At 37.9% G+C, this 12,771-nt stretch overlaps 2 protein-coding genes across 2 annotated transcripts; both read right to left on the reverse strand.

Moving 5' to 3' along the window:
* Positions 1–409: 409 nt before the first annotated feature.
* On the reverse strand, positions 410–7,180 carry LOC132117934 (cysteine and glycine-rich protein 1-like). The gene is made up of 6 exons (XM_059527316.1): positions 7,104–7,180; positions 4,315–4,424; positions 3,129–3,297; positions 2,293–2,422; positions 2,072–2,165; positions 410–1,096 (listed from the first exon to the last, which is right to left on the reverse strand). The coding sequence occupies exons 2-6, from the start codon at positions 4,421–4,423 to the stop codon at positions 1,020–1,022; spliced, it is 579 nt and encodes a 192-aa protein (XP_059383299.1). The 5' UTR covers position 4,424; positions 7,104–7,180; the 3' UTR covers positions 410–1,019.
* Positions 7,181–9,305: 2,125 nt separating this feature from the next.
* Positions 9,306–11,026, reverse strand: LOC132118646 (putative nuclease HARBI1). The gene is made up of 4 exons (XM_059528619.1): positions 10,594–11,026; positions 10,383–10,498; positions 10,074–10,185; positions 9,306–9,319 (listed from the first exon to the last, which is right to left on the reverse strand). Exons 1-4 carry the CDS (start codon positions 11,024–11,026, stop codon positions 9,306–9,308), a joined length of 675 nt encoding a protein of 224 aa, XP_059384602.1.
* Positions 11,027–12,771: the final 1,745 nt, after the last annotated feature.

The following is a 12,771-nucleotide window of genomic DNA, read 5'->3' on the forward strand; positions in this document are numbered from 1 at the left end:
TATTCATAAAAGACTACTGAAAAAGTAGCACAATTTTCACAAAATACAAGCAGTTTAAAAACTGATAAGAAATGTTTCTTAAAATATTAGAATGATTTCTAAAGGATCATGGGACACTGAAGACTGGAGTAATGATGTTGAAAATTCAGCTGCGCATCACCTAAATGCAGCCTTGGTGAGCAGAGGAGACCACAAACTTTTTATGGTTAGAGTACATCATCCTTTTCTAGTAAAAGCTAAAGAACGGGATGTGGCCTGTAGGTGTGACAACAAAAATAATGCTAGAAATATATACTGAAACAAGCTCTATTTAATTGCAAGGTACATTTATTTTACATGCATAAACTCTCTCAAACATTTACATTCACCAACTTTTCAGTTTAATGGACAAAAAAAAAAGACACCAAAATTGTGCATATTTGTACATTTACTTCTATAACATCTTCTTGAAGTACAGTACGTGCAGAATGCGTATGTGGGATATTTTTCCATTGATAGTGAAATAAATGTAGTGCATCTTAAGCCAGGGAGTACTTGTGACTCAGTCATGCTGAAGAAAACATTCTTTACAGTCATTAAAGCGCACACAAGCATGTGCTAAGCAAGTAAACTGGTATGCAGATCAATTTAAGAACAGACGGTACATCTAAGAAGAGGAATACTGACGTAACAGCACAGCTCAGGTTCCACTAAACCTGTGCAAACTCAAGTGATCATTTTAGGTGAGCAGATTAAGTATTAATCCCATGTTTGTTTACATACTTGACGTTCTTCCAAGCATTTGGCAGGGTTCAAGAGTTAAGAAGAGATGTTTTTGGGTTTAAGACAATGACATGACGTCTCATGGAATGTGTCGCATGTAAGACTTAGACCGTGGCATCCGGACTCTGGTTTCCTTATTGACTTGACTTTCCTTTTTGAAGACACTGACATGCACATGTACGTGAGCAGGAAGTGTTTAGTTGCTTCTACAGATGCTTATGAATGGTGGAATGTTGGGTAAGTTGTGTCATGCTGATCTATTGAGTGTGTGATAGCGCTCCAGCGCCTTGACCATAGCCAAAGCCCTTTGGTCCAAAGTTTTTGGCATAGCAACCTGTGTAGAGCACAAAATGAAGTTAATACGGCACCATGACAATGGAAAACATTTTTTTAACAAATTATGCAGAAAATTTGAGTGGTGGTGTTGCAGATCTCGCCACAATGATTTTAGGTGGTTTCTAGGGCATTGCCGTTTTGATAAAGATTTCACAGATTTCACATACTGTAAGCTCTTGGTTTGAGTTGATTCTATTAGTTTCGGATATATATCAGGTAAAGTACATGCCACTTTTTCTAGAGGACTCCAATTCATTGTTGAAATATAAACATTTAAATGATGGCTTTTCAAATTAAAAATATATTGAGTATGTAATATAGTGCATATATCTAGCAAAATACTCATATATATATATATACATATAGTCACAGTTTAAACCGTTTGTAATGGTATTTGTTGTGGAAACATTACGAACCCTCAACTGTTAACAATTAAAACCATTAACTAATGGTTTCCAGTAGCAGGGTTGCCAGGTTCATAGTTTTCCTGTGTAATTGGACTGCTTGTAATTTGTTGCTCGCAGTTTAAAAATTTGCCATAATGCATAAATTGCGTTTTGATATTTAGAATTGGTAGTTGGGATTTTTTGATTGGCCTTTGGGCTGGTTTTGTTACTCAGACCTGGTAACTCTCTCCAGTAGAGTGTTTTGGACCACATTCCATTAGGATTTAGTGGTTTTAACATGCCACCAATAGAAGGTGACAAATTCCCAGTACAGAACCACAGGAACAGTTACAGTTTACATTAAATCCGTTACAATTTTTAACCATGAAAGATAAAATGGACAGCATTTTAAAGCAGAGACTTAAAGATCAATCTTGGGATTTTGGATACGATATTGGTTCATGTAAATTAAGCTTGACTCAAATCAGTATTATTGACCCAGCCTTAGCTGCTTTACCATTTCTAACACTTTCTAGTTGGTTGCTTGGCATGAATCAGAAAAGAGAAGATAACATTGGATACTCTGCCTTTGCAGTAGATTTCTCCATCCTTGTCAGCTAAAGTTGTAGATTCCAGCCCCTTGCCACACTTTGCACATCGGAAACAAGCCCTGTGCCATGCCTGCACAGAAGAAGAGCACAGTTGCTTAATGAAGACCATGTCATGAGCTTACAAGACCATAACTGATGGCTTAGTTCATTTTGGTGCATCACAGCATTTCCTCTTGTCACTTCTGCTTTTGGCTTACATTTCCTCCCCCTATGACTTTTTCAGCTGCGTAGACGGCCTTGCCACACCGTGGACAAACATCAGAGCCACCAAACTTCTGAGCCATCTTGGATGTGTTGGGGTTATTGGTTGGGCGGTGTTCTTGAGGCCTGCAATCAGAAGACACACAAAACCAGATTCAGATGCTGAATAGTCACCAGATTGGCCACAGTTTGCTAGATTTACAGCAGCAAATCTTTAAAGGAATGTTTTCCTCCAAATGTATCCTTAAATCTTTAAAATTTGCTCCAAATCCATTTGAAATTCTTTCTGCTGTGAAACACAAAATAAGTAGTTTGATTAATGTTCATGCTGCTCTTTTCCATAGAATGAAAATGGATGGGGGCCAAGAGCTGTCAGTCCAAAAAGGGCAACAACAATAAAAAAAAAATTTAATAAATCTCTAAAAGGCATAATAAAGTGGTCCTTACATCTGAAATATATTCCAAAACTTCAGCACTCATATGATTTATTTCTTATTTACTTTATGTGAGGAATAGAGGAATAAATTTAAGTCATTCTGCACTGAAAGTTTTGCTTGGCAGCCATGGTTAAACTTCATTTTGATTATTAAGAGTAGAATACATGCTCTGCTATGAATGTGTAAAATAGCATAGCCAACTGTAGTTGGTTGCTTTATACGTTATCTTGATCAAATGGTTCCTTTCCATTTGAATGCATGGGTTTTGGCCAGAATAGGTTATGAAGTATACATTATGCTGACAGTCGAAGTCTAATGTTGTGAGTCTAGATGCTAAAATAATGAGATCTGAAGCAATATTTAAGAATCAAAATTCAAAGTAAGTGTATTCTTACTCCACATGTTTAATTCCCAGTGACTCTCCTTTGTCCATGCTCAGAGTTCCTGCACCAGCGCCGTAGCCGTAGCCTTTGGGCCCATATTTTTTGCCGTAACAGGCTTTGCAGTAGATCTCATTCTCATGGACGGCTACAGTAGTGCTGTCTAGATTTTTCCTGCACACCACTGAAATGAGAAGGATGAGTGAATATGACAAGCTACATAGATACAAGTGTTCTGCAGTGACCCTCAGCTTCAAGATTTCAAAAACATAATAATGACAGGAACCTGCTTACCAAAGCAATATAGATAGTGTGCTGAGTGAAGGATATCAATATATAATGGTTTAAAAAATATACATTATTTAGATGAGAAAGTATATTTTTCATTGTCTAATATTAGAAGTACTATTGCTATATCAATGAAATCTTCTGTGCTAGTGTTTTGCATTTTGTGATCATAAAGTCTAGTCTGTCTAGAGTAACATCTTGGCAGGGTTCTGCGTTTCATTTTTCATTAAAGGTGCTTTGATTTTTGTTTTGTTTTTTGCAGACAGTCTGTCTGGAATGCAGAGCTTTTGAGGTCCCAAATCAAGGTGATATTATATTTCATAAGTGATTAATAGAAATAACCAGAAGAGAGCGCCAGAGAACAATCTAGACAAAAACTGATGTTTCCACCTGAACTATGACTGTGACCCAATTCATATACTATTCATATATTAACATCATCCATAATTAAAAGTAGTTTTCTTAAATGATAGCAGATGTCATTCTTTATAAATGTTAGAAAAAAGCTATAATGAATTGGAAGGTAATAAATGATCTAGATGCTACTGCTTTATTCAAACTTGTAAATGTATCCGACAGGAGGGTCTGTGGTATCAAGATGCAGTTTTAGGAGCCTAATTTCACACACTCAAAAGCATTCTTAATACATTTGTAAACTATGAACCAACCAACATCAGACAGCTTGCTCTTTCAATACAGCTTTAAAAGCATTCTGGGACACATTTTTTCACTTCAGCTCTGAGTGTTTTGGCTGTAGTTGTACAACTGATGAATCATTATTAACTGATAAATGAAATACTAATCTTTATTCATCAGAAAGAGTCTGCTCTTCTCTCTGCTCTTTCACTTTGTTAAACCAGCTGAACTACGGACTCATGGCACTAGACAGCACAGGAAAATGAACAGGACTTACTGCACAGGAAGCAGGATCTGTGGAAGCTCCGGCCGTCACACTGCACTTCCTCTGCAAAATACACTGTTTTCTGGCAGCAGCCACATTTGTTACCACCCCCAAGAGGCATCCTGTAACACACACACACACACGTGACCTGAAAATCACCTTCCAATCCCTCATCATTCATTTTGGAGACATCTTATTGATTCCCACAATAAAAATGAGAAACATTCAAATCCAGAAAACTTGTATAGTAAAGTGTAACAGTTTAAACCGTGTAAGTGTAGTCAATAGAAAGACCTGAAGTTCTGTACTATATGCCTATATATAATTATATTTTAGTTAGCAAAGAAAAACAAGAGAACTTCAACTAAAAGTGATGACGTACAGTACCACAAGAGAAATGCAATGCCAAAAAAGGCATTGAGATTATTCAAGAATGCATGTCTGAAATCTGAAACGAAGCGGGTCTGATGTATAAACACATTTGGACTTTCGAAAGCACATATTTGTTGTGATTCCAGAGTACAACTTGAACTTCATTGCTTGGCAAGTTTATGAGTTCCCTTTTCTAAATGTGCCTCCCGCAACACTAGACTGACATCTCCAGTCAGTGGGAATTAATCTTATCTTACCTTAAATAAATGAATGATAGAAGTCTTGAACATAACCTGCATTTAGACTGCAACACAAAACAAAACAATGTTGCTCTGTTTTTAGTTTTTTGACCCAGCGGTTTCAGGGTTGTAAATTTTGATTTATGCCTACCCTTACGAAAAAGAAGTTTATTTAAGTGTGCTATTAGTATACCTCTTTTAAACTAAAAATTGGAAAGTATACTTTCAGTCTACTTTTATGCACTTCTCAGAAATGTCCTTTATGTACTCCTCAGAAATATACTTAAAATGACATTAAAGTATACTTTTTTTTTTTTTGGTTTTTGTTCAAAATGTTTATTTATAAAACTTACCCACATTTAAGTTTACCCACACAGATGTTTAAACGGACAAACTATGAATGAAACCTGCTATGATTACCTTACTTTAAAGCACTAAATTAGATTTAAACAATGGGTCTATATTATATTAACATAGGGGACATATTGTTAAAGTTTATCTCCTAGTTCAAACTTTATAACTTAATTCAACTCAACAATTGCGAGTTTGTCAATTCTGGAAAAAAAAAATGCCAGAAGCGTGGGATTATAAATTTCTTCTGAGCCGAGGAAAAAGGAGTAAATGACGAGTTGAGTTTTCTTACTGGAATTACTAGATATAATCTCGGAAATGAAAAAAGATTATTTAAATATAAACTCAAAATTTCCTTTTTTAGTCCATGGCTTGTATAGTCTGCATACAAGCCATGGACTAAAAAGTTCACTTTTAGTATAGTTGCAGTACAAACTAAAAACAGATTTAACAAGTTGTCAAACAAGTTGTGTACTCAAAGTTTACTCATTTATACTTAAAGTATACTTAAATTATATACTAGAAAGTGGGCCAATTTAGTCCCAAGGAGTATTGAAATAGATCACTTACAAGTATACTAGTGCACTCATATTTGTATACTTGCTTTATAAAGTATACTTGAATATATACTTGAAATTAAGTATACTTAATAAGTATAAGTATAGTGTACTTTTTGAGAAGGGTGTACATCTGACAGTGAATCATGCGCTCTAATATGCTGTAATTGCTGGGAAATGTCTAATTGATTTTGTCCATAAAAGGGATGGTTGGTTGTAATCGAGACATTCCTGCATAGTTGTGCTGTCTCCAGTCTAAACACTAACTCCGGCCCCTGACTCCAAACATGTTGGGTTTTCAAGGATGTGAGGAAATGGCACGACTCGGCACACAGCCACACATGCTGATAACGTTCTGTATATAGTACACAAGCCTGCTCGGTCTTGGCCATTTCCCTTATTCTGTCGCAAACATCTACTAAAATCAACTTCACACTTCCTGTGATGAATTCTTGAGCTTTATTCATGCCTACAAATCCACCATGCTACACACAAACAGTAACCATACTACTGTACGCACATAAAAAAATAAAGGTTCTTTATTGGCATCAATTGTAACGATGCCAATAAAGAAATAAAAAAAATGAATGGTCCTTATGATTAAAATGTGCTACCAAAATGTTTTTTTAAAAATGTAAAAAAGGGTTAAAGTTCCAATATAGTTCTTCAATGACACTGGTGTCAGACTCCGTTCCTGGAGGGCTGAAGCCTTGCAGAGTTTAGTTCCAACCCTGCCCCGCAACACACATACGGTGTTGTTTTCAGATAAGCCTAAATGACTTGATTAGCTGGATCAGGTGTTTTTAATTAGGGTTGAATCTAAAGAGTTTGAAACCCCTGTTCTATATCATCACGTTGAAAATCCCCTTTCAATGAACCTTTATTTTTAACAGTGTAGAATAAGACTGGACTGAAAATCTTGGTCAAAATGTTCCAAAGACTCCTTTTCAGACTAAATGCGTTTTGGTCTGATTGAGTCCAGTTATTCTACTAGAAAACAAGACCAGGCAAGTCACTTTCATGATTCTAGATCAGAAAAGTTAGTAGTAGTTTGGAACTGTGGAAGGGAAGAATTTAAATTTTTGCTTCCCGATGAATGCCAAGAATGTAGCCAGCTGAATAAAACCGAGAAGGTCTGATGAGGAAGAAAGAATTCCAAGAAAACAAAAAATTCACAAACAGTTTCAGCCTTATGAGCTGCACACAAGCTTACAGAGCCATTACGCAAGTGAAGCCGAAAGTGTGTAGGGGACAAAATCTGACAGTGTGAAGAGCTTCTTACCTGAAGTGATCTTCTCTGTGTGTGGATGTGCACAGAGAATCAGCAGTCAAAGTCCTGCAGACTGTGGGAATGAGAAGGCTTGTAACTGTGGAGAGGTCTGTGTCAGACTTCAGCACAGGAGCTCTGGGGTGGGGCTATGTGCTGTGGTGAGATGTTAAAGGAACAGCACTACCTCATGACCCTGCGGTGTGTTTGCTCACTGACGCCCCCTCCTCTGACGCTGAACACGGCCACTCTGAAACATCATTCCTGGGGGTTGTTTCATAAAAGAAGCTTAGAAAAGCGGGGATTAAGCTCCAAAACCCGACTTGAATTAACCTAACAAATCAGTTGGGGCTTAAGGCGGTTTCATAAAAGGTAATTCAAGTTCACGCAATCTCACTAATTTGAACCAGGTTTATCTAGTCTAGATAATTGCGCGTGCACGCTATTCTTAAGAAGCCCTGATGGTGGAGATTCATCAATTTAACATGGCAACTAAAGGGAAAGAGAGAGCAGCGATGTTCACGGCAACTGAGCAGTAATTACTTCTCGAATCTTACGAAAAATTTAAACGCATGATTACAAGAAAAGGAAATACGGCAGCAATTAATAAAACGTGAGAAAAAGGCTGGCAGGAAATTGCTGATCGTCTCAATGCGTAAGTAGCAATTAATGTAGACCTACATTACTATAGTTTTTTACTCTTATTATTATTTTATTATTATTTTATTAAAGTTAAATTAAATGTTTGTCACTGTGTGTGTGTGTGTGTGTGTGTGTGTAACTTTTACAGCAGCAAATTAAGTGAAGAAAAAAGAACATGGCAGCAGGTGAAAATAAAATATAAAAATATTGTTCAGAATGGTAAGTATTAATTATAAAGTATAAATCTATACTATAATCTAAAAGTACTTAAGCATAGCCAGCCTGATGTACAACTGTCCAGTCTCATGATGTTTAATAATTGCAGCTGCCAAAAAGAAGAGTGAGGTTGCTGGCACTGGGGGAGGGCCACCAACAGCCAACTTTACTCCTGCAGAGGAGCTGGCATTAGACCTGAATAAAGGGAGGCCTGTCATTGAGGGAATAGAGGGGGGAACGGCATCTGGATCCATTCCATCTAGTATAAGAGATCACTACTTAAAAGGTATTTTGTTTATTTTATTTATTTTTATTCTTCCATTCCTAACTAAATATTTGTTTTATAGTGATCCCAAATTCTGTGTGCTTTCTGGATCCACCAGACATCATGCTGAACCCTGTGAGTATGACAGTATGAGTTTAAAGCACTGATTTGTCAAGTGGTTATTTATTAAACCAAGTTTAATTAATGGTTTTAGGTTGAAGGCCCATCTACAGTTGAGGAGGATGAGGAAACTGTGTCAGTATGTTCAAGGAGGCCTGAGGTAGGCACAAATTTGCAAATTATATTTTTAATAGCCTACCTGTGAGGTGCTGAATTGTGTGTATTTCCATTATTGGCAACAGGATTCTGACACCCTTCTAGAGCCCTCTCAGTCTGGGACGACATGTGACCAAGTGAGTATTAAGAAATTACAAAAAAGTGCCAAGAGCAACAGATCAAATTGAAAAAAATAAAATCCATTTCTGTTCCTACAAGACCCAGAACATAAAGGGAGTCTACAAAAGGTATCTCCTGAAACAAATGGAGGCCATAGATACTGACATCCAATATAAAAAACTCAAGATGAGAAAGTTGGAGCTGGAAATCCAACAGCTTGAGAAAAATGCAAGTAGAACTGCCATATTTAAAACAATGACACATGACCTTTTTGTTTTTTGACCACATTTAATTGTATGTTTTCACCCACAACAGGCAGCTTCAACCTAAAAAAAAAAAAAAAAAAAATGACTTGTGTGTCTGGTAAATTAAGGGGAAAGTGAAAACCTTTAACATGGTTTGGACCGTATTAACTAAAATAATTATTGGCATAACTGTCTCTTATAACCCTGCCTATTTCATTGTCATCAAAAATGCCTTCAATGTCCCAGTCTTGCTCTACAACCATCCTTGGTTGCCTCTCTCTCCTCAGGTAGGCAATGTTATGTAGCACAACCTATGCAACTACAATGTCACATGCCCTTTGTGGAATCACTCTGAGGTAATTCAGGCACTGGAACCTTGACTTGATGAGCCCAAATGCCATCTCTATACGAGCTCTTGTGCGTGCATGGGCAATATTGTAGTTGTGCTGTGCCTCAGTCTGCGTCTCCTGATAGGGAGTCAAGAGATCAGGCAGGCATGCATATCCCTTGTCTCCCAGCAAAACCCCTGAGAATTGACCTGAATAAAAAAAAAAAAAATTGAAGTTTTTTTTTAAAGCTGTAGTTTTTGCTATATGTTAAGTGACTAAGGGTGTACTCGCACTAGCCAGTTTGAACCGTGCCCGAGTGCGTTTGACCACCAAAGCGCGGTTCGTTTGACTAGTATGAGTGCTCCGTACCGTGCCCGGGCGCCGCTCGATTGGCCGGCCCTGGCCCGCTTGGAAGAGGTGGGCCAGAGCACGGTTCAGTTGGACTCTGGCGCGGTTCGCATGCAGTGTGAGCGCTAACCATGCTGGAGCACGGAACAGGATGGGTGGCGTCACGGTTTTGCGACGCTCCAAAAGCTCAGCTGGTACCTTGCAAACCTCCTCATACGAGCAGCACGATTACGTGAAAATTTTCGCGCCACTAAGGCGACACATCTGTTTAACAACAGGCTGTGAGAGGGCTGTGGACCACCGTGGACCAAACGACACAAAAATATCCACAAAGAAAACCGAGCGATGGACTCCATTGTGTTCAGAGAGCGCCGCTCTTCCTGTTTATCCCGAAACCGTCGCACCATAATGACGTAAGCGTGCTCCGGCACGAATGCTGAAACCCTATGTGAGTGCAGGCCAGAGGGGGAGTGGGGAGGGGGGACAATCGTACTCGGGCCCGGTTCATGGCAACCGTGCCTAGTGTGAGTACACCCTAACATACCTTGTGCCAGTTGGTGGGAAAGAGAAGAGGCCCGAAAGATTCTGGAATCATGCACTGAGCCAGGCCATTTTGCCTCTACATTTGTGATGATGCAGTCTGCATCACAAATCATCTAAATAATTAAAAATGTAGGTCACTACACTGGACTCACACACACACACACACACACACACACATATATATATATATATATATATATATATATATATAGAATTGTAAATGCATTTGCAATGAATAGAACACAGGTGCACAGCTTATTGTAAAGAACAATCGCTTCTAGCCTACAATATAAGCTCAGTGGGACTGTACCTGTACATTGATGCTGTGTAATGATTTCCTATTAACGAAGTCTGCTTCATGCGGACCAGACGGGCGCTTTATGCGCACGTGGGTGCAGTCCAGAGCTCCGATAACATTTGGGAAAGCTACAAAAGTTAAGTGTTTGTCTGTCAATTGCCATGTCTTACATTAACAGACAATAAACATTTCCATTTTCTATATAGTTCTTATTTTAACTTACCAGCGATTCCATAAAAGGCTTGTTTAATACTGTGAATCGCTCTGTGGCCAGGGAAGGTGATGAACACATTGAGTAATTTTTTTAAAGACCGGTACACAATTCGTACAGAGCGGCAAACCGATGCTTTGCTGATGTTCTCTGCATCTCCAACTGTGTACAAGAATGTTCCGCTGGCAAAAAAGCGAAGTGCAATGCACACAGTCTGCTGGACTGTGAGCGCTTTATTGCGCCGTGTGCTATTTGCGATGTGTGGGCTCAGTAATCTGCAAATATATGCTATCCCTTCCCTCGAGAATCTATACCGCTCATGCAGGTAGTAGTCAGAACAAGCCAACGGGTCTGCCCTGTCCCTGAAAGTACGCTCTCTTTGAAATGCCCTGCGTATGATTATCGCTCCCTCATCCACCACCTCATCAATGAAAGGACACGCCATGACTATGCGTCCTCCTACACGGGCGGAGCTCCCTATTTATAGACATTTAGGCTAATTGATTCATTACAAAAATCACACCAACTAAACAAATAGGCCTACAATTACTCCTTTACATTTGTTTCACTTTTTGTATGTTCGAATTACATTTATTTTTAAAGTGCATTTGTTTTCATTGTTGGACTGATAGTGGTTAGGCCTACATGAAATAAAATGGCAGCATGCCAGAGAGTCCGATGTAATATCACATTCCTAGTGGGTCAGTGTTAAAACGGTATTCTGGTTAAGCATCAACTCAGGCTTAGCCTGACAGTTAGCCTGCCCCGGACCAGGCTAGTTTCCCAGCATAAGTTTCCAGGGTAACTGAGTTTGAACCATTTTAAGTTTGCTTTATGAAACAGAATTCACAGACAATAAGTCTGACTAACCAAAATAAGCCTGGCTTATTTTCTAATCTTGTTTCATGGAACAACCCTCTGGTGCGGTCCTTCAAAATAGGACATGTTTAACTATTAGAAATACATATTGGTCAAGCTCAGGGACTCAAAAAATAATAATTAGGGGTAGATTGTTCAGACACTGGCCACAAAAATATTCCACCCTGTTAGGGACATACAGTATAAATACGTATCACATGTTAATAATGTAAATGTTAAACAATAAGGAGCTTTTCTTGGATAGTATATGTCCCTTATGCCATCTTACTTATTTTTTATTTTTTTCAAAACAATAACAAAACAATTATTGATGAATATGTGTCTTATTAAGAACAGGTAATTTTTGTGCCCATATTTGCCAATAGGTTGGTAAATAAAATATTTTGCTCAAAAACGTATATATGCTGTTAGTGCCCCTCAGCTCACAAAATAAGACTAAAGTATGGCAAGCATTTAACGTTGCTGTCAAATTATTTAAAATTATGTTATGACTTGTCTAACAGGGTGGAACACCAGTGTTAACAGGCTCTAATGGTGGACAAGCTTTCCATCATTGTCCTACATGGTTTCCCATCTGTAATGTATGGAACTGCACCTATATAATATTGTTTCAAAACTATATTGTATAAAAATAAAATAAATAATAATCCAGATTTCCTTTGGGGGAGGGACACAAAAATAACTATGTGTTTCCTTATGACAATCAATCATGGTGGCAAAACAATTATCTGTTCAGATGGCTAGAGAAATAATTACAAATTAGAGAGGACAAACATAAATTATCTTTTATTTATATTTGATTAAAAATGAAGATGTTATAAATAATTTGGATTAACTAGATTAACAAACAAACACAAAATCCATCACAAGAAGGAACAGTAATGAAATTTGTGTGTTTTTATGAAAAAAAGAAAAAAAAAAGTGCTGCATTAATAGCCTTAAATATTTTAATATTTCCACACTCGGTTTAGTTTAGTTTTTTTTTTACCTCCAAGCTTGAGTTCTCTACCAGTGACCTGGGGGCTCTGCATAGTAGCTTATATATATATAAAACATATATACTGTAGGAATTTGTACATATACTATACACAATACTATTTATTTCATAAAGCTAACAGGGGGAAAATTCTATTAGAATAAGTAGTATTTAGTGTATATAGCAAAATTTCTGTATCGCTCTCCCTCTATCTAGCACAGGAGAGTGGTCAGGTGGTCATGAAAGTTACCAGAGAATCCTATAGTCGACTACGCCACCCAGAATACACCAGGACATAACAGCCCTAAGCAAGGGACACAGGTTTGTTGCAAAAG

The sequence above is a fragment of the Carassius carassius genome, chromosome 37 (genome assembly GCF_963082965.1).
Source record: "Carassius carassius chromosome 37, fCarCar2.1, whole genome shotgun sequence".
NCBI lineage: Eukaryota > Metazoa > Chordata > Actinopteri > Cypriniformes > Cyprinidae > Carassius > Carassius carassius.

What these genes read in the sequence shown, in the direction of transcription:
- LOC132118646 (XM_059528619.1), bottom strand. Translation starts at nt 11,026, where the DNA reads ATGGCGTGTCCTTTCATTGATGAGGTGGTGGATGAGGGAGCGATAATC. An exon ending in AGCCTTTTATGGAATCGCTG is followed by an intron (nt 10,499 to 10,593) that starts GTAAGTTAAAAT and finishes TAACTTTTGTAG; the next exon opens with CTTTCCCAAATGTTATCGGA. An exon ending in TACACAGCATCAATGTACAG is followed by an intron (nt 10,186 to 10,382) that starts GTACAGTCCCAC and finishes TTAATTATTTAG; the next exon opens with ATGATTTGTGATGCAGACTG.
- LOC132117934 (XM_059527316.1), bottom strand. Translation starts at nt 4,423, where the DNA reads ATGCCTCTTGGGGGTGGTAACAAATGTGGCTGCTGCCAGAAAACAGTG. An exon ending in AAGTCATAGGGGGAGGAAAT is followed by an intron (nt 2,166 to 2,292) that starts GTAAGCCAAAAG and finishes TCTTCTGTGCAG; the next exon opens with GCATGGCACAGGGCTTGTTT. An exon ending in TGGAGAAATCTACTGCAAAG is followed by an intron (nt 1,097 to 2,071) that starts GCAGAGTATCCA and finishes TGCTCTACACAG; the next exon opens with GTTGCTATGCCAAAAACTTT.